This window comes from Dermacentor andersoni, chromosome 4 (genome assembly GCF_023375885.2).
Source record: "Dermacentor andersoni chromosome 4, qqDerAnde1_hic_scaffold, whole genome shotgun sequence".
Lineage (NCBI taxonomy): Eukaryota > Metazoa > Arthropoda > Arachnida > Ixodida > Ixodidae > Dermacentor > Dermacentor andersoni.
In genome coordinates this window covers 196475722-196499312 of record NC_092817.1, presented here as the reverse complement: position 1 = coordinate 196499312, position 23591 = coordinate 196475722, and the positions used below count along the sequence as shown (strand labels likewise).

Below are 23591 nucleotides of genomic sequence, written 5' to 3'. Positions count from 1 at the left end.
CGACACCATGCTCGTTAATTTAGTTAGTGTGCCTATGTTTACAGGTTTATACGGCTGATGAAGCTACTATCCTAACCTCGTATAGCTGTCCACTAATTTGCTATTGCAACTCATGCTTCGCCTTTCGGGCGAAACTGTGACTTCTTATTTTTATTGTTCCATGGACTAAAGTCTAAGATTTGAGAGACACTAACTTTGTCATAAATCATCACGACTGCTGTGGCAATATCTTTTGTTGTTAGGTTTCAGACTTCAGTGAAACCTAACAGCAAAAGAGATATCTACGTTATGTGTCAATGTGCCACCACATGCATATTTCTGAAACGCGAAACTACCAGTCCAATGCTTTTTGAAGCGACAGAACCTTAAGGTATCCTGAACAATGCATGTTACTCATGAACTGGGTGCTGGTTTTGACAAGAACACTGTTCTGTTCACCTAGTGAACCCATTTCCCCACCCCAATTGGAAGCTGTCCCATTTTCTACATTGTGCAAGACCATGTCTGCAATCATAGGTGACTGTCGTTTCTATTCTCAAAAATCTGACACACAACACAATCTCTTGCAAAATATACACCTTTATATGCTATCAATCCAGCCTTATTACAAAGTTCACACTCCTTTTAGAAACAATTCGGGCCTCAAGCTCAATAACGGCTTGTTAAGAACCCAAGTGAGTTTCCGGAAAGGTCAGCTGCGGCATAAGAAAGCCGGCACCAGCTGTCATCAGCCACAGATTACATCATCAAAGGAAGTGCAGCTAGTGATTCTTGCAGTGCTCGCAGAAAGTTACAACAGCCCACCAAGAGATTCCAAATACCAATTCAACGACAGAAAAATTCATAAGCTGTTGCAGCTTCCAGGAATGTGTACCACAGTGTAGCAATCTTCCTTCAGTTAGCAGAAGTGGTATGGATAGCAAAACCCAGGGCCACTGAGAAGCACTCTTAAAAGACATCACTAGACCCCGTGGTGAGAAAACGAGGCCAATTCATGTTTGATCAGCTCGTGCTTCCACACAATGGCCAGCTCTTGCTTGCACAATAACCACAAAATTCTCAACATGCCTGAAAACTGACGGCAAAAGTGCAGCTATTACACCTGCCTAGCCTAGCCTTGTGCAAGATGAGTGCACTCATGAAAGGGCTGTGCGAAGCTCTTGCATCAGCATAGAGCCAACAACCATCTTGTCACAGTTCACTGTAAGTGTGGCCTTGGCCGAGCCCTGCGCAAGACGCACAGTGACTAACACCAAGGACCCCGAAGCCAAGGTCTGGCCCGCAAAGCGCACCCATCCAGGCTGTTCATCTTCAACGGCCAGCACGTTTGCAGCACGGTGAACGCGCTGCCGCACTTTCTCTGCTACCTCTGTCATCTTTTCGAGACTGCAGCTGTGTTCATTCATGCCTCGCAGCCTTCCCTGCTGGGCAAGAAACTCGTCGTGGTTGATGCGCACTGGGCGCAAAATTTCGCCAACGGGCGGCTGAAGTGTCAGCGTATGTCGCGCACCATTTCCTATAACAACCTCCAAAGTCACCGGCTGAGTGCTGTCACCAAAATCTATGCCCAAGGTTGCAAGACGTGTGGCACCGGGTGCCAAAGGTTCAGATGCTATGCCTCGAACCTCAGAGGAGATGCCAGGGCCAAGGCGGTCGGTAATTTGCACCCCCAGCAACTCCTCGTCACCGTGGTTAGCCAGTGTCACTTCGACAGAAGCCATCTTGGGCGAGAAGAGGTGGGGTGTCCGGCTGAACCTGTAGTTGATGGCTAGACCGGCTCCAGACACCTTGTTCAGGAGCTCTCTCCACTCGGCTGGCACATGAGCAGGTGTTGACACGGCAACAAAACGAGGTGCCTCTGTGCGTCCTGCCACTGCTGTAGATGCCGCGGCACTCACTGGCTGCAAGGTGGCGGCAATGGGCACAGTGCTCATGTCATCCAGGTCAAGAAGGAGGTCCAGGTTGCTCCTCGAAGCTGGCACCTTCTTTGGCTTTGCCACTGGTGCTTCACTGCTCGAACTGGATGTATCAGACTCCTCACTTTCACTGCTCGAACTTGCAGTCGAATCTTTTGCATTCTTTGCAGCTGCAGTGCCATTGACATGACTGTCACCAGAACCAGATTCATCTGAGCTCTCACCAACTCCACTCTCCTCGGAGTCATCCGACTCAGTTTCACTTCCAGAAGCTGTCTCCTCGTCTGACGACCCATCACTTGAGCCTGAACTAGATTCATCTGCTGAATGACTTGAGTCAGTCTCAGAGTAAAAGGACTTCTTCTTGACAACCTGCTTCTTCTTTTTAGAAGATTTCGCTTCCTGCCACACCGAAGGAACTTCCACGTTACGCACCGATGTGTCCGGAGCCACCTCTGGAAAGTCTGGGAGCTCCTGGTAACCATTAGCCTTGCCATTGATAAAGTGTGAGAGCGAACCAATCTGGTAATGGTCTCTATCCTCATATTTTGATTGCAGCACAGGTGCTGGCTTGGATGCCAGCAGAAACTTCTTAGCATGCTTGTGAAGCACACCACCAGTGTCACCCTGAGGCATGACCAACTGACGCAGAAACCGCACCCTGTCTCTGATGTCATAGTTCGGGTCGTACTTAGCAAGGCTAAACACATACTGTGTGATCAGCTTCGTCTGCTTTGAGTTTGTCAAATACAGCTTAGCAGCAAGGTTCAGTGTCTGCAATTTCACAATGTCTTCCTCCTGAATAAATGTTTTGGCCACCTTCCGAAGTACGTCAGGAGCAATCTTGGGCACACGGTCAGCGTATTCTCCCAAAAGCCACAGGATAGAAGCTCGTGCCATAGGAACCGCAATGCTGTCCATGAGCTTGGCCATGTGGCCAATTATGTCCCGGTGCTCAGAAGGCTTCATTTGAAGTAGCTTCTTAATGACAACTACACTTTCCGCAACGACAGCTTCATTCCTGTTAGAGAGCAGGGCCACCAAACCATTAAGGCAGGTGTCAGCCACCTCGGGGATGGTGCTGGCACAGCGTCCGATGGACTGGATTGTTGCTGCCACAAACTCAGTGTCAGAACTCGCCACATAGGTCTGAAACTCGCGCAGTATCACCGGCACATTGGTCTCTCCAGCCAAGTTGGTTAGAACTTCCAGTTTGAGCAACTTTATGTGTGTAGGGTCGCTCGAGCGCACAAAGAAGCTGCGCAGGAATGGCTCGAATAAGCCGCGACATCGAATCGACATCGTGGCCACGTTGCTCAGGACGACTGTCTGGATCTCGCGGTGGCTCCTCAGCAGCCGAATCAAAGACTTTACCACCAGCGCTACTTCCGAGCGCGGCGCAAGGTGATAGTACAGCTGCGCCACGGCCATCACGACCGCAGAGTTCCGGCTCTGGAGCAGGGGCTTGCAGTTGCGCAGGAGAAGGCGCAAGTCCGGATCTATGCCGGGGCCACGGTCTTCGTCGTCGTCCACGCCTGGCCGACCGGGGTCGTCTGCGTCGTCCGCCCCGGCAACTGACGAGGAAGCGTTGGGGTCGACGAACTGCGTCCTCGCGTAGCGGGTCAGCATCAGAATGATTTCGACCTGACCCCACTCTTCGACGTCGACGAGCAGATTGCACAGCTTACGATAGTTCCGATGCACCAGGTCGATGCGCTCGGGACACACTTCATCGAAGGCCATGACGGCGCTGCCGACCACCAGCGTCGTCTTGTCAGCGAGCAGCTTCTCGATCACTTCCACCAGCTGCTCCTTCTGCTCGGCATCGAGGCGGTGCAGCTTGGGGATGGCGTGCGCCGCCGTCTTGCGCACATATGGCGACATATCGCTCACGGCGTCCTTGATGGCCAGCATCATGATGGGAACGATAACGGGGACGCGGATGCTGGACAGCACGCGCAAGGCACTCGCACGGATCAGCTGGTTGGGGTCGCGCAGCGCCCGTTGGAATGTCGAGATGGAAAGCAACGCCAGGTCCTGCTGCTCCTCCGCGTAGCGCACCAGGTAGACGTAAACGAGCTTCTTGACTTCGAGGTTCTTCGAGACCACGTTCTTAACCACGGCCGGGAACAGCTCGGATGCGTCCTTACCCTTCGCGATCATGCCGATAATGCGCTTCATGGCCTCCAGCTTAAGGCCGTCTTTGCTGCTGTCCAGCATGTTCTTGAGGTCCTCGTGCCGACGCAAGTCCGAGGAGAAGAACCCCGGAACTGCCTCTGTCGCTGTAGCGGAGGCGGCGTCGCCCGCCTCGTTGGGATGTCTCGATGCCATGGCTGACATTTGGCCGCCAGCAGATGGAGAGGTTACTTGATCCTTGTAAGCCCACGAAGCTATCATATCCACAGTCACGCAACGCTACCACAAAACCCCGCTGGCGAGCTCCGAGCCTACGAAGGCGGCAGGTCACGCCCCGGGTCACGAGAAGCACGCGAAAAGCTACCGGTGGCAACACTCTTATCAGACGCTCGCAGCCATGATTATCACCGATTCACAGCGGAAGAGAGAAGTCACGGGAGAATGACGTGTGAGCACGGAAGCGGAAATTCGACTGCCGCGTTGATGATGATGGTAAAGTGGCCAAGTATTCTGCGATGATGAGTGCCATTTTTTAAAGTTTGTACCAGCGTTTGGTGGCTCAAGGCAGTAGTTGAATTTATTAATAGCAATATAGTGCCTGGAAGTATACTCTAAGCATTCTACTAGCAACGTCAGAACATGTTTCTAAAGTAGCAGATCGACCTTCCGTCGTCCGTAGGCATTGATATCGGCGCTATTTTTTTTTTACCTACACTACCTACACTTCGTGTACACTCTTAGCCAAAGTTACACCCTTTGGCTTGCCCCTTCTGCCACACAACAATAATCGTTATCTGCCTTGATGCGTTTCCTTTCTTTAACGCTGCGAGCCCGGTACTTTCCAGTAACGAACGGCACGCGCGTTATCAGCATAGAACAGTTTACACCCTTTGGAGTGCCCCTGCTGATAACGCGCGTGGCGTTCGTAACTGGAAAGTTCCGGGCTCGCAGCGTTAAAGAAAGGAAACGCATCAAGGCAGATAACGATTATTGTTGTGTGGCAGAAGGGGCAAGCCAAAGGGTGTAACTTTGCCTAAGAGTGTAGGCGAGTGTAGTGTCGGGCAGAGGCTATGACGTAGTGTGCTGCACTTGGAGCTGTCTGCTCGCCTTCTGCATCAGCAGACGAAAAGTGCTCGTCTCCGCACTTCGCCGGACTTCGCACTTACTGGCTGCGTATATGCCCTCGCCTGAAATCAGTGTACGAGTTTCCTTTCATCAATAAATCTAGACAAACTGCAGCAAAATACATCGCGAATGCACAGTGCGCGAAGACAGCTTCACAGCGCGGAGCCCGAAACAGCCCGCACCATCCGTATGTAAGATAACTTTATCTTCATACATGGATGATTAGCACACCTTCCTCTGTGAATATTCGCTACCGTCCTTGCAGCGAATATTCACTAACGTCGCTATATCAGCGCCGACAGTCACAGACAAAATAGCTCTACGCATTTGCAACGCCAGCCTGCTTGTACGTTTGTCGTCGGCCGCCTACACTTATCGAAAGTGTAGGCAGTTACACAGTGTAGAAAGTGTAGTTTTCATGCTACTCTACAGCTATAACACCGGTGTTACATGAACATTTTTGATCGCGATCAAGTCCGATCCGGATCGTAATTTTCGACTGCGATTGGCTCCCTCGCGCAGCTTGCGAAAGGAGCCAATGACGACTGAGAAATTCGATCCAGATCGGGCATGACCGCGATCAAAAGTGCACCGTGTGACACCCGTATAAAAAAATGACTTCGTGTAGGAGGGCGGCGCTACACGTTTCTACACCAAGTTAAAAAAAAAGTCCACTTTTATACTAGCTACACACGTATAGTGTAGGTAAAAAAATATAGCCCTATCTTTATGACTCCGTACGGTTCACTTTAATCAACCTTTGTTCACATAGTCTGTTTGTTCGCTACTCATCTTTCGATAAATTAAGCCTACTACAGCTGTCGGCACTTTTCTTCTTCTTTCTTCTACCGACACTATATCTACTACCACCGAATAAGTGAATAAACTTTATTGTAGGTCCGGCGAGGACGCGAACTCGTCGCGCAGCCGGCTAGTCCCACGTCGGGACCGGCAGGTCTAGCCCACCGGCCCGGTCGCGGGCACGCCGGACTGCCAGGATTTGCTTTTCTAGAGCGGGGCTACGCAGAAGCGAGTCCCACTCCTCCTTGATGAACTTGAGGTATGTCGACCCGCATTCCCACCGAATAAGCTGAATTTGTATTGATTACTGAAAGTCGAGAACTTGGGACGATTATATGTAAGGATTATGTTCATTGTTCATTCTTTTTACCCTTCGTCATTGGTTTTTGTTGCCTCAGAACATGACATTCGCGCATGTCATGTCTTCGTTATCGCCCTCTCTTTCATAAAAAGTAACTGCGTAGCATTTACACATTTCCGTCTATATATATATATATATATATAGTTCCATTCTATGTGCTCAAGTTTACTGTGGTGTGCGGTTTTATGCATTTCAGTGCCTGCGTTGCTTCACCATACATATTTTAATTCGACAACATACACGTGCACATGCATCAGTGCATCTGGCCAATGATATGGCATCTGGCTTGATCTTTCACATCAATTACTTTATCTTGCTTTATTGCTATCTCGTGGTCAAGACAAAAAAAAATAAAATTATGGGGTTTTACGTGCCAAAACCACGATCTGATTATGAGGCACGCCGTAGTGGGGGACTCCGGAAATTTGGACCACCTGGGGTTCTTTTACGGGCACGTACCTAAATCTAAATACGCGGGTGTTTCCGCATTTTGTCCCCATCGAAATGCGGCCATTGCAGCTAGGATTCGACTGATCCCATGACCTCGTGCTTAGCACTCCAATAAGTACTATTCGATGGTCATTTTATGTCATTCTACACAACCATACGTGCCGAAACCAAAACTGAATAGAAACTACAAGTTGGCAACAAATACATTTCGACGGCGAAATAAGAGCCTTGCTTGCTTTACCGGTGTAAAATGGCGGGACCGTGGGCGGGACGTTGGGCTGTTGGGGTCGAACCACACTGGAACGTTAAGATGTATGAAATAACGCTGAAATCGCGCTGATTGCTGCGCCTGCTTAGTACAGCTGCTGCTAATTGTAAGTACTTCCACCTGTCACAGCACCGGCTCCTCAAACTATGTCACTCGTCTGTATTATCAGAACTTTTTCGACACGGACCCATGCTTTCTGTTAACGGTCAGCGTTCCTCTCAAATTGCGCGCGTCCAACCGATCGCGTCTTCGTTTACCTACGATTTTTCAAAAAAAGACCGCGGCGTGATTTGGCGTCCAATGTAGCAGTTTGAGCCGCTGCGTCGATTATATGTTTTGTTGAATGTTGATTTTGTTTTATTCATGTTTTGTTGCTCCGATTGCTGACGGAATCGAAATAAATGTGTGCAGCCGGCTCCATGGGAAAAGAAATATCGTCTTTCTCGGCAATCGCTGCACCAAATTTGATAAGGTAGGTTGTATTCAAAAGAAAAAGTTAAAATGCAGTGACTGTTCGAAGCGAACTTTTTATTTAGGCTGTCTATTCTTTCATAAAAAAAATGTTGAAAATCGCAGATGTTGCAGAAAACGAAGCTATCAAGTTGACAACTCTGTAACTCAGCATTGAACAACATCACATTTCTGTAAATTGCATCTAAGAGTACACCTAAAACAGACAAAATGGATTGTATTATACATGACTCTCACATAATCCATTAGTATGTGAGCTGGGCTTTTGCGAAACCCTTGTAAACAAAATGTAACACATTCACGGAAGAATATGTATATGAAATTTGTCCACATTAGATGCAAAACCCTTCCAACAGTTACGGGAATTTAACTTCATCTTTCAAGTGCAATACATTCCATTAAAATCGGACTAGTGGATATCTCAGAAAAGCGTTTCTGCGTTTTATATGTGTTTGAATAGGCGGCATCTTTGTTGGGCCCGAGCTATGAGAGTCCTCTTGTAAAGATCACACGCCTGCATTCGGTTAACTGCACCGCCGGCCGGTGTACGCGATCGATGTAGTACATGTATAAGGTCCGTTCGCTTCACCTACACTTTGCGAACTACTTCAGGCAGGGCTAGTGCACACTTTACCGTTCGTAGCGTGTGCGCCCTCTGAACGGCGCCGTTCGTTTGAGAAAGTGCAGGTAAAGTTCAGGCCGAGTTGCTGCACTTTCTGCATCGCTAGGATTGTCAGTACCGGTGTCGTGCAGTGACGAGGCAGCATCCCACGCGCGATAGCAGCAGACGACGCCGCAAGTAACGTGGCCGTGCTGCTGAATGGAAACGGACAGTGACAGAAATTGTGCCGTGAATCGGCAACAACGATACCCGTGTACAAGAGGGAAGTCAATATTCGTACTTCTTGCGGTCGATTCATTACTATTCGGTTGTTTCCTTACCTGTTGTCGCGTTTTTTTTTCCTTTTTTATTTCACCGCAAGAAGTATAAACAAACTAGCCAGTCAACAAGCAGTAAAACAATATTCGTATGTGGTCTTTGAACGTATCCCGAGACAGGCGGGAAAGGCGCTTGAACTCGATCAAAGTAGTTTCGGCTAGGGTCAAATGGCAGGTTCGCTAAAGTCAACGTCTCCGCAGTACATTCGTGTTGTGTGGTAAAGCATGTCAAGAGTAGAATGGGGCCACTGTTGCCTAAAGCCCGTCAGTACTATCACCTCTCATTCTGTTTGTGTGTGCGTGCGCGTATGTGTGTGTGAACGAGAAGAAAGGAAACCGAGGGGGCTAGATTTTATTACATAAACACCCAGGAAAGTGGATGAGAAAACATTGCCACGGTAGCGCAATTTGTAAGAGCATCACACACACTATGCAAATACATGGGTTTGTATCCCACCTTGCGGCCTGTTGTTTTGTCATCCACTTTCATTTCCATTTATTCATAATTTCCTTAATTCAATCATATCATTCCCATATGCCATGCTCTGTGTCATTGTGTGTGTGTGTGTGTGTGTATATATATATATATATATATATATATATATATATATATATATATATATATTGTAAAGGAGATTTATTAGGGTCCATAGCGGCCGCCGGTTCTACGATGCACCGAGCAGTTCCTGAGCTCGAGCTTCTGCTGCGCGCTTGATGCTGCCGATGCTGCTGACCCAGTGCGCACGTTCGTTATCTTCCTTACAATGGCCCCGCGGAAATAAAGGAGCCATCCTGGCGACTTAGTTTTCTGGAAGGACGGTAGAATCGTGATACGGCTTGAGACGCTGAACGTGAACGACTTCGCGGTTACGACGTCGCATGTCGGACGGCGGCGTTAGCGGCTCAATCAGGTAATTCACGGGTGATGTTCTCTCGAGAACGCGGTATGGTCCGTCGTACTTTGGAAGGAGTTTTGAAGCGAGCCCAGGCGTGCGGTGTGGCACTAACAACCAGACAAGAGCGCCCGGTAGAAAAGTGGGAGTCGAGTTCTGGGCATCGTGAACGGCTTTTTGACGGTTCTGGTCGTCCGAGGTGAATCGGCGGGCCAGCTGGCGACATTCCTCGGCGTGTCTGGCGGCTTCCGAGATCGGCAGGCATTCGGATGGGTCTGGCCGGTAGGGCAGAATGGTGTCGATGGTGTGCGAAGGATGACGGCCGTAAAGAAGGTAAAAGGGTGAGAATCCGGTAGTGGCCTGAGTCGCGGTGTTGTAGGCGTAGGTGACAAACGGAAGAACTAGGTCCCAATTAGAGTGATCAGGTGAGACATACATGGCGAGCATGTCACCAAGAGTTCGATTAAAGCGTTCCGTGGTACCGTTAGTCTGTGGATAATAAGCAGTGCATTTACGATGAACAATAGCGCATTCAGCAAGCAGTTTTTCGATGACTTCAGATAAGAAGGCGCGGCCTCGATCGCTTAAAAGTTCACATGGACCTCCATGACGAAGGAGAAAACGACGAAGTAGGAAATTGGCGACCTCCTGCGCTGTGGCATTTGGTAGAGAAGCGGTCTCCGAATAACGGGTTAAGTCGTCTACCGCAACGATTATCCACCTGTTGCCGGCAGGAGTCAACGGAAGCGGCCCGTAGAGATCTATGCCCACGCGATCAAAAGGTCGGGATGGGCATTGTAAAGGCTGGAGTTCACCGGCGGTATTGTGCGGTGGCGCTTTCCGGCGTTGGCACTCGTGACAAGAGCGGACGAACTTTTGAACGAAATTATACATTTCCCGCCAGTAATAGCGGTGGCGAAGTCTTTCGTAGGTTTTGAAGACTCCCGCATGGCCACACTGAGGGTCGACGTGGAACGAGGAGCAGAGCTCTGCTCGCAAGATTCTCGGAATGACGAGTAACCAGGTGCGTCCCTCTGGGGCATAGTTGCGTCGATACAGTAGCTGGTCGCGAATCGCAAAATGCGGCACTTGGCGCCGAAGCGTACGTGACGCTGGAACTTTCAACGTATTCGAGAGAAGGTCGAGCAGAGATGCAGTCCAGGGATCATTACGCTGTGCAGCAGCGATAGTGTCAACGTCCAGAGAGGATAATGTGCACTCGCAGGGGGAGTCGTCACTGGCCTTCGGGGGAAGCGGTGATCGGGATAGCGCGTCAGCGTCGGAGTGCTTTCGCCCGGAACGGTACACCACACGGATGTCGTATTCTTGGATTCGCAATGCCCAGCGGGCAAGGCGGCCCGATGGATCTTTGAGTGTCGACAGCCAACATAGTGCGTGGTGGTCGGTCACTACGTCAAAAGATCGGCCGTATAAATATGGGCGAAACTTGCCAAGCGCCCACACAATGGCCAAACACTCCTTTTCTGTAACGCTGTAATTGGTCTCCGCCTTGGTTAACGTGCGACTCGCGTATGCGACGACGTATTCTGGGTGGCCAGGTTGACGCTGTGCGAACACAGCGCCAAGGCCTACACCGCTTGCATCGGTATGGCTTTCGGTTGGCGCTTGTGGGTCAAAATGGCGAAGAATGGGTGGCGTCGTGAGAAGATGGCGCAAGGTTGTGAAGGCGTCGTCACACTCTGGAGACCATGATGAGAGATCTCTAGCGCCGCCAAGGAGCTGCGTGAGAGGCGATATAATTGACGCAAAGTTTCGAACGAATCGCCGGAAGTAAGAGCAGAGGCCGATAAAACTGCGTAGCTCTTTCGTAGTAGTAGGTTTTGGGAACGCAGTAACAGCACGTAGCTTCTCGGGATCCGGGCGAATGCCCTCCTTTGACACGACATGGCCTAAAATTGTTAGCTGACGAACAGCAAATCTACACTTCTTCAAGTTAAGTTGCAACCCGGCGTTGGTCAAGCAAGTGAGTACGTGCTGGAGGCGGAGCAGGTGTGGTGGGAAATCAGGGGCGAACACCACAATGTCGTCAAGATAGCAAAGACATATTTTCCATTTGAGGCCACACAGAACATTATCCATCATTCTTTCGAACCTAGCAGGTGCGTTGCAAAGTCCGAAAGGCATGACGGTGAATTCATACAAGCCGTCTGGTGTAACAAAGGCAGTTTTTGGGCGATCGGCCTCTGCCATCGGAACCTGCCAGTAGCCTGACTGCAAATCCAGCAAAGAAAAGAACTCGGCTCCCTGCAAACAGTCCAGAGCATCATCGATGCGTGGTAATGGGTAGACGTCCTTCAGCGTGATCTTGTTCAACCGCCGAAAGTCAACACAGAAGCGGATGGAACCGTCTTTCTTTGTGACGAGGACCACGGGAGAGGCCCATGGGCTTTGGGAAGGTTGAATGACGCCTCGACGGAGCATGTCATCGACCTGGTCTGCAATGACGCGACATTCCGTAGCGGACACGCGATATGGTCTTTGTCACAGGGGTGAGTGAGTGCCAGTGTCGATGTAATGCTTGACTGTCGATGCACGGCCAAGAGAGGTTTGCGCAACGTCGAAAGAAAGGCGGAAGTGCTGAAGGATTGCGACAAGTTGAGATCGCTGCGAAGGCGTAAGATCTTCAGCGATGAATGGGCTGAACACACCAGTCGATGTTGAGTCTGGTACGGAGAGGGCACTCAGTTCATGGGCGGCAGTAGAAGATACTTCGTCGAGGATGGAGACAATTCGTGTTGAATCAACCGACTCGACGTAACCAAGGCATTCGCGGCGGAGCAGTGATAGCGGCGATGAAAGATGAATTTAAATGGGCATCGTGCTCACACCGGCGGCAAGATCAAGAGCTGCAAAGGGCAAAGGAAGCGCTTTTCGGGTAACAAAGTGATGAGAGGGCATGAAGAAGACCGTCCCGTCGGATATGATACTACAGAAGACTGGTACGAATGCTGAAGAGCGCGGAGGAATACAGGTGTCTTCTTTCACGACAATTTTAGTGGCAGGATGAGCATCGACGGAGGCCAGGTCACCAAGGTGGAAAAGTTCAATCCCAGCCCGAGCGCAATTGATGATGGCGTTGTGGCGTGAGAGAAAATCCCATCCTAGAATAACGGCGTGGGAGCACGATGAAAGAACTATGGATTCAATCGTGTACAAAACGTCCTCTATGGTCACACGGGCAGTACAAGCGGTGGTAGGGCGAATGGGTTGAGCACTCGCCGTTCGGAGCGACAATCCAGACAGAGACGTCATCACTTTACGAAGTGAACGGCAAAATCTTGCATCCATAACTGAAATAGCGGCACCGGTATCGACGAGGGCGACTGTAGCGACATCTTCGATAAACACATCAAAGACATTAGCAGGTAAAGGAGGAGGACTTCGGCATGTCGACACTTGCGCAGTTCTTGCCTCAGGAACTGCGTCGTCTAGTTTCCCTCTTCGTTAGAGACGGGCCGTCGACGCATAGGGGAAAGCGATCGGCGACGTGGGGAGGGTGACCGGAGGCGTTCGAAGCGAGGACGGCGATCAGTCTGGGAGCGAGCTGGTGATGGGTCGAAGGATCCGTAAGGCGCAGGTGGATCAGGCGGCACATAGGGCGCGCGGCGATCGCCGGCGGCAGAACCTTGCGACATGACCGGGACACCTACATGCAAAGCATATAGGGCGATTGTCCGGCGTACGCCACGGGTTAGTGACAGCAGTGGTGGTCCAGGGGACGGGAGGGGGAGGGCGGTGCACAGGCTGCTGGAAGCGACGCACGGGCACAGTGCTAGGGGCCATTGCAGCAACCGTAGCATAAGTGAGTGGTGTAGTCACGACATCTTGCTGGTGAACAGCCGGCAGCGCTTCCGCGACCTCTTCATGGATCACGTTACGGAGATGAGACGGCAAAGTGCTGGCAGACTCCTGAGTAACGGACACCAGAGATAGCTGTCGTGCAACTTCTTCGCGGACAAAATCCTTGATTTGGGTTATCAGGGAGGCTTGTTCTGGGCCGGTGGTCAGGCTGCAGAGTGACGTCGCATTTGGTGTGGGATGTCGCCTTGTCAGAGCTCGCTGCTTACGCAACTCATCATAGCTCTGGCACAAGCTGATGACGTCGCCAACAGTGCGTGGGTCCTTGGCCAGAAGCATCTGGAACGCGTCATCATCGATTCCCTTCATGACGTGCTTGATCTTTTCCGCTTCCGTCATGGCAGTGTTCACGCGCCTGCACAAATCTAGAACGTCTTCTATATAGCTGGTGAATGTCTCACCCGTGTCCTGTGCGCGTGTACGCAAACGCTGCTCGGCTTGGAGTTTCCTGACGGCGGGTCGGTCAAATACTTCGGTAATCAAAGTCTTGAACACCGACCACGTTCGGATATCCCTCTCATGATTTCTGAACCAGAGACTGGCCACGCCCGCGAGATAGAATGATACGTAAGCCAGTTTATCTGAGTCATTCCATTTGTTATGAACGCTCACCCGCTCGTAGGACGACAGCCACTCTTCAACGTCGTTGTCGTCGGTTCCGCTGAAGATGGGAGGCTCCCGTTGGCGAACGGTAGCAGGGCAAGAGACGGGTGACGGTGGAAGAGTCTACTGGTCGGCGTCCGGCATGGCAGAGGGTAGAGTCCGAGAACGGAGTTCCAGGATGGTAGAGTGGAACGTTACCCCGCACGGCTCCACCACTTGTAAAGGAGATTTATTAGGGTTCGTAGTGACCGCCGGTTCTACGATGCACCGAGCAGTTCCCGAGCTCGAGCTTCTGCTGCGCGCTTGATGCTGCCGATGCTGCTGACCCAGTGCGCACGTTCGTTATCTTCCTTACAATATATATAAAAGTAAACAAGTACACACTCACCACCTCCACTCGCAGTACAAGTGCTGAGACGTCTCATAACTACATGGTATCCGAAGTTTTCCGTCTCATGCACTGGCATTTCAACTTATTATGCCGCTCATTCTTGCTGTCGTAGTGCTGGCAAAGATGACACAGCAGCCACGAGTGGGCAACCGCAATACAATCACAGAACACACTGGACAACAACGGCAGCAGCGAAACACGCGAGGTGCAAACGCAGAAGCAAAACGCCTTAATGTTGCGCTGTGGCTGCAATTCTGACCTGGCACTGCACGAGCTTGGAACTGCACAGTGAACTCGAGGAAAAGGACAGGTGAAGCGAACAGACCAATGATGTCGCAAGCTTCAACCTGAAAATCCAGACACACGGCTAGTGGAAGACTCCGGGCAAGAGACGCTTGAGGTCCAGAGAGTTCGGATATAATGACAACATGTGTTGCTCAATTAGTGTTGCTGGCATGGTATGGAAATGGTTATCACTGGATGCCTATGTAATTTACTTTCTTTTTTTCCAGTTCCATAATTTGATGGAGCAGAAAAGCTCTGTAGCCACCAGAAATTCGTCCTCAGTCCGACTCTCGCATTTACAAACTACACTGCAAGCATGTCATCTGCCCTCTGTGTTCTGCCTAATGGTTTCAAAATTTCCATATCTAGACCATCATTGTTCTGCTCAAGCTAACTGAACATACTGCATAGATTTGTGAAAGGGCCACACTTTCGCAATTTTTACATGGTGCGGCTTGAGCAGGTGAGGGAGTAATTATTGAGGAGGAAAGGAACCTGGTTAAGAATATTGGGGCTATTTTTTTTTCTGAGTAAGTTGCTAAGGAAGTTTAGTGGAATCTATTTATTTTAGAAACTAGTGATGTGTTTCCTTTCCTCCTCGATTTTCCTTGTGCACCAGCTTGTACGCAACACAATGCTTTCTCTTTATGCTTCCCGGACAACTGTATAAATAGGTAGGCCTGCCTTTGCAGCAGTGGTTAAATTCACACTTGATGAAATTGAATGAGCAATAGGTGGTAGTAGTAATTACCATAATCATCTGTGGAAAAAAAAAATTCAATCACACAAGGACAAGTTGACAGGACGAGCACAAACTACTCAGTTTAGTGTTTGCTTCACACCAGAACACATGCACTGGTGCACTTTGTAGTACACTGACAGAATGCGAAAGAGCACATCAATATGCAGCAGCATAATCCAGGAAAATATCTCGGAGCTATGCAGCAGTATTGAAGTGTCAGTCATGCAGGCATTTCCTCTTTTCATGTGATAAGCCTGCATTAGTTCACAAGAGTCCTTTTTTTTCTTCTTAGTTTTGTAATCACTGAGAAATGTGCCTCACACTTGCAGGCAGCACAATAAGCAGGCAAATTTGCCAAAATAAATTTTTGGCAAGTAAAAGGCAGTTCTTTTTGTGTTGACAATTATCCTATAAATGTGCACCAACTAGCCCACCAAAACACTCTTGTGAACACAGTACTAGTCTTTCTCATCAGAAGACTAAGTGCACTCATCCCATAAAATGGTCATCGGCCATGTTGCACTGAATGTATCTCTTTTTGGCGTGTCACATTGGGCTCGGTCAGTGATTTGGAGGGAAACCATGTGAAATACAAGTAACCCCTCTTGCCTAGGAGGCGAGTTTAAAGAGACACTAGAAGAAAATATTACGTTGGGCTAGATCGACTGAGTGTTAGTCTAGAAGTCTACCATTGTTTTCTGTGTGCCAGTCTATCACTTTTTTGTGTAGAAAACTGCCACCAAAGGACCCATTGCTGCTCCTCAGTTTGAATGACTTGTGCCAAGGACTTAACGTCATCTCTGCCTGACCTCCCTCTATGTCACTGTTATGTCTTTTAGAAACTCTTTGTTTATCTCTATATAGGAAGAGTATTACTAGGTGGCTGCAGATGGTTTGCTTGCGTTCAGGATACCAGACACGGTCACTTGAGCCTCTGTGGCCAGAGCAGGCAAGGCTTGTTTCCATGTGCGGTTGCAAACAGAGAACAATGGTGCTCACAGTAGCGGGACATAGCAGCCCACCCTCTATGAATCAGAAGTGATGATGTCCATAGTCCACAAGAGGTTGACTATGGAGGCATGGAACAAGTACCATAGTCCGTGGTAGGTGATTGATTGATGTATGAGGTTTTATGGCGCAAGTGCCAGATATGGCCAAAGAGCACCATACACATGGTGATCGGTTTTCAATGAATTGTTCGTGAAATGGAGAAATGTACTTCGAATGGTGGATGTGGCATGGCTGTAAATAGGCCTAAAATCAGTCGCTCTAGATTGCGTAAAATATATAAGTATTAAAATAATGACAATGACCAGAGATGTCAACTATGGCACGGTCTTGTTACGCACAGATGATGTAACGCAGCACTGATGCCTCAACAGAGCCCTTGAATGCAAGGGCCTGGAGACACATGCTATGCTGAATGTAACTAGCACAGCAGCAGCCTCTGGTAAGAAGCCGTACTACGTAACATTTGGGTGGATAATGTGCAGTGTAAGAATGTCATGTAAATCATTTGAAACTGATTTGGTGTTGAATGATGCATTCGTGCCGAGAAATTGGGCTAGATGTAATGGGATATGGTGTTGATAGGCCAAGGGAAAGTGCTTTTTCCTCTCGCATTCTGTTTCCCTACATTCCACAAGGACATGGATGACCGTCAGTCTTTTACCACGTCTACCACATGAGGTTCATCACCAATCAGCAAGAAATTGTGTGTACATTATGCGTGCCCTATTCTTAGTCTACAGAACGCAACATCGGTTTCTCGTAATTTTATTATAGATGGGGAGGCGCTTAAATGTGGCCTGATTAAGTGAAGTTTATTCGAGGTTTGGGAGTCCCACAAGCGTTGCCAATAATCTCTTAATTTCTTGCGAACAAAAGGTCTCAAATCTATGGTGGGAACAGCTATAGAAGAGTTTATATCTTTTCTTGCTGTGGATGTGGCGATTTCGTCAGCGAGCACATTACCCTCGATGCCTATGTGCCCTGGCACCTAGCATATAATGACATGTTGATTACATGCATAAACAGCGCACAAGAGTGTATAAAGATTATTAATTACAGGATTTTTGGGCTCTTTTAGCGATACTAATGCCTTAACAACGCTCAGAGAGTCAGTATATATAATTTACTTTCCTAGTTTTAATTGCTTTATGTGTTTCACAGCTGATAATACTGCGTACGTTTCAGCCGCAAAGATAGTTGTTTGCGCATGCAGAATGCCAGTGTCTGAAAAGGACGGACCAATTGCTGCATAAGAAACGCCGGCTTGTGATTTAGATGCATCACTGTAAAACTCCGGGCAGCAGTACTTCGACCGAAGTTCAAGGAAGTGCATTCGAATGTGCGTCTCAGGAGCATGCTTACTGTCTTCATTAAACGACATGTCACATTCCACGAGCTGCCACTGCCATGGCGGTGACAGCATCGCTGGAAGCATTAGATGGTGTTCGACAAGTGGGACACACATTTCTTCACCAAGAGTCCTTACACGGAGCGAGAAGGGCTCCCTGGCTGTAGGCCGATTATTAAAAAGTGTGGCACAGGACACATCGTTTACAGTTGTGTAACAAGGATTTTCAGGATTCGAGTTTACTTTCAGATAATACGTGAAGCCGGAATATGACATCTGTAGACGGAGTGACCACTCATTTGATTCTGTATAGAAACCTTCTACAGGGCTTGTCCTGAAAGCACCAGTCGCTAGGCGGGTAGGTGGTGCACAGGGTCTAGGATCGTTAGCGCGCTCAGCGTTGCAGAATGATAGATTATAGCATCATACCCAAGACAAGAGTGGAAAAGGCTCCTGTACAAGTTCAGGAGACATTTTCGATCACTGCCCCATGTTTTGCGAGACAGAATTTTTCAAATATTCACCGTCATCAAACATTTTGCCTTCAGATATTTAAGTTGGGGGATGAAAGTAAGCTTAGAGTTTAGAATGATTCCCAAGAATTCATGTTCACTGCTCACAGATAGTTGCTCTCGACTGATGGTGAGTTTTGGGACTAGTGTTATGCCTCTTTTGTTTGAAGAGTATACACATACTTTTGTGGCAATTTATTTGAAAGCCATTTGCAATGTCCCATTCAGATCATTTGTTTGACGTTAGCTGTATCTGTCGTTCCCAGATCACAATGTTACACGATTTAAAACCTATCTGTACGTTATCGACATACACAGAATAAAACATTGCGTGTTGTATGACTGTATACAGGGAGTTCATCTTTGCAATAAACAGTGTGCAACTAAGCACACCCCCTTGCGGCACCCCAGTCTCCTGGGTGAATGTTCTAGACAAAGCATTGCCCACTCTCACACGAAACGTGCAGTTGGATAAGTAGCTTTTCACTGTGTTTAACATAACGCAAAATCCCGAAGCGCCATGTCGTATTGTATGCTTTCTCTAAATCTAGAAATACCGAAAATAAAAACTGCTTATTTATAAATGCACTGCTGATGTTCCCCTCGATGCGAACGAGGTGATGTATTGTCGATCTACCTTCTCGGAACCCATACTGGAAGGGGTCTGGTCTTTTGCTATTTTCTAGGAAAGATTAAGCGCCGGTTTATCATTTTTTCATACAGCTTGCACAGACAGCTTGTTAGTGCTATTGGCCTGTAGCTGCTGGCTAAGGACGGGTCTTTGCCTTGCTTAAGTATCGGGATGACTATGGATTCTTTCCACGAGGACGGAATATACCCAGTCGCCCACATGGCATTGAAAAGAGATAGGAGCGTTTTCAGTGCTTCAGGGTGTAGGTATCTAATAATTTCATACATAATACGATCGCCACCTGGTGCCGAGTTATTGCAACAAGCAAGAGACTCCTTAAGTTCAGCTAAGCTAAATGGACGATTTTAAACCTCATTCGATGTGTCTGTGATTAAATGGCTGTCTCTCTTCACATTCTTTTAACCTCAGGAAAGATTCTGTATAGTGCTATGCACTTGAAACATATTCAAAGCGTTCACCTAGACAATCCGCCAGTTCTTCCAGGCTATCACCTTGGGTACTTACTAAGGGTAGAGGATGCATCTGCCGACCTACTAATTTATTCACCCTATTCCAGACTTTCGTCTCGTCCGTGTAGGAATTTATACCAGAGATGTACTTCTCCCAACTCTCCCTTTTAGCATGTCGACGTGTTCTTCTACCGTGAGCCTTTATTTGTTTAAAACTAATCAAGTTTTTGGCGGTTGGAAAGTCGTGAAGTCATCCCCACGATTTGTTTTGGTTTTTCCTTGCTTTTTTACATTCTTCATTCCACCATGGGGTATGATGCTTATTCGACAGTCCGTTAGTTTCACGAATGCATTTTCTCACAGCCTCAATTATAAAGCCTGTAATATACGCCACAGCATCGTCTATATTGAGAGAATTGATTTTATCCCAGATTATATATGTTAGTTCTCGGAAACGTTCCCAGTTAGCCGATTCAATCTTCCACCGGGGAGCATGTGGCAAGCATTCATCTTGTTTTGTTAAGTTTAACATAACTGGGAAGTAGTCGCTCCCAAAGGGGTTCTTCAGAACAGACCACTCAAGGTACGGCATTAGTGTACTTGACACTAAGGTTCAATCTATCGAGGAGTATGTATTATGTGCCACACTTTGGTACATTGGCTCTTTTTTATTAAGTATACATGCTCCTGAGGAAAAGAGAAAGTTTTCAATGAGGCGACTTCTCACATTGCAACGAGAGTCTCCCCACAAAGTGTTATGTGCGTTTAAATTTCGGACAACTATGTATGGCGTGGGAAGTTCATGTATGTAGTTTTGAAATTCAGTTTTAGTAAGTTGATAATTTGGAGGGATGTATACAGAGCTGATAGTGACGAGCTTGTCAAACAAGACCCCTCGGATAGCAACTGGCTCTAGGGGCGTACAAAGTTTTTATTCCTGGCAAGCAACACCTCTGTCTACAATGATTGCAACACCACCGAATGACACGTGAGTGTCATCGCGGTCTTTACGAAAAATAGCACATTGTCGAAGGAAATTTGTTTGCGTACGTTTGAGGTGTGTTTCTTGAACACACAGCACTTTTGGAGTATACCTGTGTAGGAGTTCTTTGATGTCACCAAGATTGTGCAGGAGACCTCTGACATTCCAGTGTATTATTTGTTTATCCATGTTGAATGTGGTTGATGTGCTGTGTGTTTAAGAAAGAGGAGTTAGCTCACAGAGCCCTTTGCAGGCACCGTGATGCAGTGTTTTTCTTTTTTGGAGCCATTGCGAGAATCCCGCCGCTCCTTAGGTGCTAGCGGTGCCGTCTGGCTGGTTGTGTCCATCGCCTCTTCCGAGGCGCTCTTGCGAGCGCTGGGTTTGATGTGAAGGCCTCATCTCCATAGACGAAACCTTTGAGGCCACCATCCCGGAGGTAGATGGCCTCTTCTGCTGGGGTGGCAGAGCAGTGCTAGCTGCAGCCGAGGGGGGGGGGGGCGTCACTCTCGCCTCACTGGGTGTGGGTCGGACAGCCACCGGAGGCCATTGTGGCGCTGCCCCCTGACGTGCTACATCGGCAAAGCTGCTCTTGGGCAAGTAGGAAATCCGCCTGCGTGCTTCTTTGAATGAAATATTCTCTGACTTTTATCGTCACAATTTCTTTTTCTTTTTTCCATGATGGGCACGACCGTGAGTATGTGGCATGCTCATCATCACAGCTGACACAGTGTGGAGTGCTTTCGCAATTTTCAGAGCCATGATCTCCACCACTACATTTAGCACATGTCTGTCGGCCTCGGCAATTCTGGGAACTGTGGCCGAAACACTGGCACTTAAAGCATCGAAGAGGGTTCGGGACATAGGGTCTGACACATAGCTTTACATAGCCTGCCTCGATCGTCTCAGGTAGGATGCTTGAGCCAGAAGTAAGTATTAGATGCTTTGTCTTGATTTCCTTACCGTCACGCCTTAGCATAATTCGCTTGACATTGATGACATTCTGCTCGGTCCAGCCTTCCATCAGTTCAGCTTCTGTCAGCTCCTGAGGTCATCATCAGAGACAACACCACAGCTGGTGTACATAATTCGGTGGGGGGATATAGAATAGGAATATAGGATATAGTGCGGGAACTGGAATTTCTCCAAATGTAACTAGGTTGGGAAGCCTTTCATGTCGTTTCGTATCGCGGAAAAAGAGATTTCCGCTAGCCATCTTTGATGCCTTGGAGCCTGTGCCAAGTGCTTCGATTATACGTTTTGACACTTGAAATCATTCTCATAGTGTTTCCAGGTTTGTCAGAATGGATGATGTAGAATCGGGGAAAGCTTTGTAATCTGTTGCCAAAAAATTTTAAAACATCTTCGGTGCGCCCTCGTTTCTGACGGAAATCGGGTAGTGGGGGGAAAGAGCTAGCCATTTGTAAGATAAGTTTCGGCAGCAGTGCCAGCCGCCTACCGCAGAGCCCAACAAGGAGACGTGACAGGATTTGTGTTTAAACAAGGCCTGCCAACGTCAGCTGTACACAGCCATTATAACCAAATATGACATAACCTAAGTTGGCTACTCACACAAGGTTAACTCTGGCTGCCTGGAAGATTGGAAGAAATAAGAAATGAGTAGGAGACAGAAAAGATGGAAAGTGAGAGAAAGATGAAGGTTCAAGGGAGAGAGAGACAGGAAAGGGCAACTACCAATTTCCCCCGGGTGGCTCAGTCCGGGGGTGCCGTCTACGTGAAGCCGAGGCGAAAGGGTTGCGTTGCCGCCACCAAGGGGCCTTTCCTGACACTCGGCATCAGCTCAACCCCCAGGATCCCCTTTTCCCTGGGCACGGCTAAGCCATGCACGGTTAAACGCGGGAGCATCCAACCCTCGTGTGCTCGGGTACGTAGTGTCGCAACACACCAAACACTTAGTGAAGCAGACGCCCTTGCGGAGCCATGGTAGGTGGTGCCACAAACAGTTGGAGCTTACAAAAGCTCAGTTTTCAAATGTTGAATTCGTTACTACAGAAGCCTAATCTTTCAGTCTAGCTCAACTTAATATTATCCACTGGTGTCCCTTTAAAGATCATCTGCAAGAGTTTTTTGGCTGTCCAATGACCCTGCTTGGTCGTTGCAGAGCACTGTCATAAACACCTGTGAATCGTATATGGTTTCTGTACATGCAAATAGAAGCCCACGGTTTCTCTCGAAAGGCTGCTTGCGCTGTCTTGGTGCTATTTGAAATCCCTACAACTTCTTTGCCTTACTCTTACACAAAACTAAGAATGACAGCTATAGGCCAGATTCATTTAAATGTCACAACAAGCTTTATGCCTCCAATGCAAGCAAAATAGAAGAGCTCTCATCATGGATAGATAAATACTACAGATGGATGCTACGAGTGTCCCCTTTGGAATGGGGTGGTGGGTTGCACCACCAAGCTCTTATCATATTGCCTAATGTCCTACCTGTGTTAAAAAAAGAAGACAAAGGATGGAGAAAAAAAGCACGATGAATTTCCATAACCAAGCTTTCTGAACCCCTATTGGGAACTTAGTTCTTGTACACCTCCATTGTTTGTAGTTTCCCTGCGTTCCTTCCACCAGTCTTCCAATCACCACTTACCAATTTCTACTGCAGACATGTTCACTTTCCCCCTGCTCTCGCTGAACCCAAGGGCTTCAAGGAGGCTAGAGATGCCTAAATCAACTGCTGGGCAGGTATATTCACATTCTAATAAAACATGTTCCATTGTTTCCGTAGCTTTACCACAGCCGAGCACATGCTTCTTCTTCCATTTTATACCTCGCTTTATAGGTGCGTGTTCTAAGGCATCCTGATCTCGCTTCGAAAAGTAATGAGCTTCCCTTTGAGTTATCATAAATTGGTTCTTTCTTGATTTTGTTTTTTCCTATTAAGTAGTTAACGCATAGCAGGTGATGTTGGCACTGATAGTCTGATCACTGATCACTGATGGCATTGTGGTGCCATCTGGTGGTGAGTGATACCACTGCACTGACACCATGGCCTTCAAGATGGGTGGCACTATCGAGTTTGGCGTCACTCAATCAGGAAGTTCCACCTACTTTCTTGCATTAATCTTATACAAAAGTAAATATAATGGCCACTAGGCAGATTCCTTTAAATGTCATAACTCGAATTGCCAATTACAAAAAAATGAGTGGCGTCCAAATCATAACCTCACCGACGGCTCTTGGAGTAACAGGAACCTATCTTAAAGGCCATCCTTTTATGTACTGCAAGCAGTGAAAGTGACTTGCAGGAGCTGGAAACGCATCATGGTCACCATGTTTTGGACACCATGTATTGCAGAACTATCATGATGATGATGATTTATTGGCATCATCATTGAAATGGGGCAGTGTCAAATGGCC

General features: G+C 48.1%; 2 protein-coding genes across 3 annotated transcripts in view; one reads left to right on the top strand and one right to left on the bottom strand.

The window, feature by feature from the left end:
• Positions 1–561: 561 nt before the first annotated feature.
• rb (adaptor related protein complex 3 subunit ruby) lies at positions 562–4550 on the bottom strand. Its single transcript, XM_050177801.3, has one exon. It carries the CDS (start codon positions 4311–4313, stop codon positions 1137–1139), a length of 3177 nt encoding a protein of 1058 aa, XP_050033758.1. The 5' UTR covers positions 4314–4550; the 3' UTR covers positions 562–1136.
• Positions 4551–7019: 2469 nt separating this feature from the next.
• Positions 7020–23591, top strand: part of LOC126530536 (uncharacterized) — a 31321-nt gene continuing 14749 nt past the window's right edge. The window contains exon 1 of one of the 2 annotated variants that reach the window (XM_050177809.3): positions 7020–7163. The gene's annotated coding sequence lies outside the window, so the exon portion shown is untranslated. The remainder of the gene's footprint in view (positions 7164–23591) is intronic. The other variant, XM_050177810.2, reaches the window with a different exon arrangement.

Excerpts from the sequence above, each read along its gene's own strand:
- rb (XM_050177801.3), bottom strand. The coding sequence starts at position 4,313 with ATGATAGCTTCGTGGGCTTACAAGGATCAAGTAACCTCTCCATCTGCT.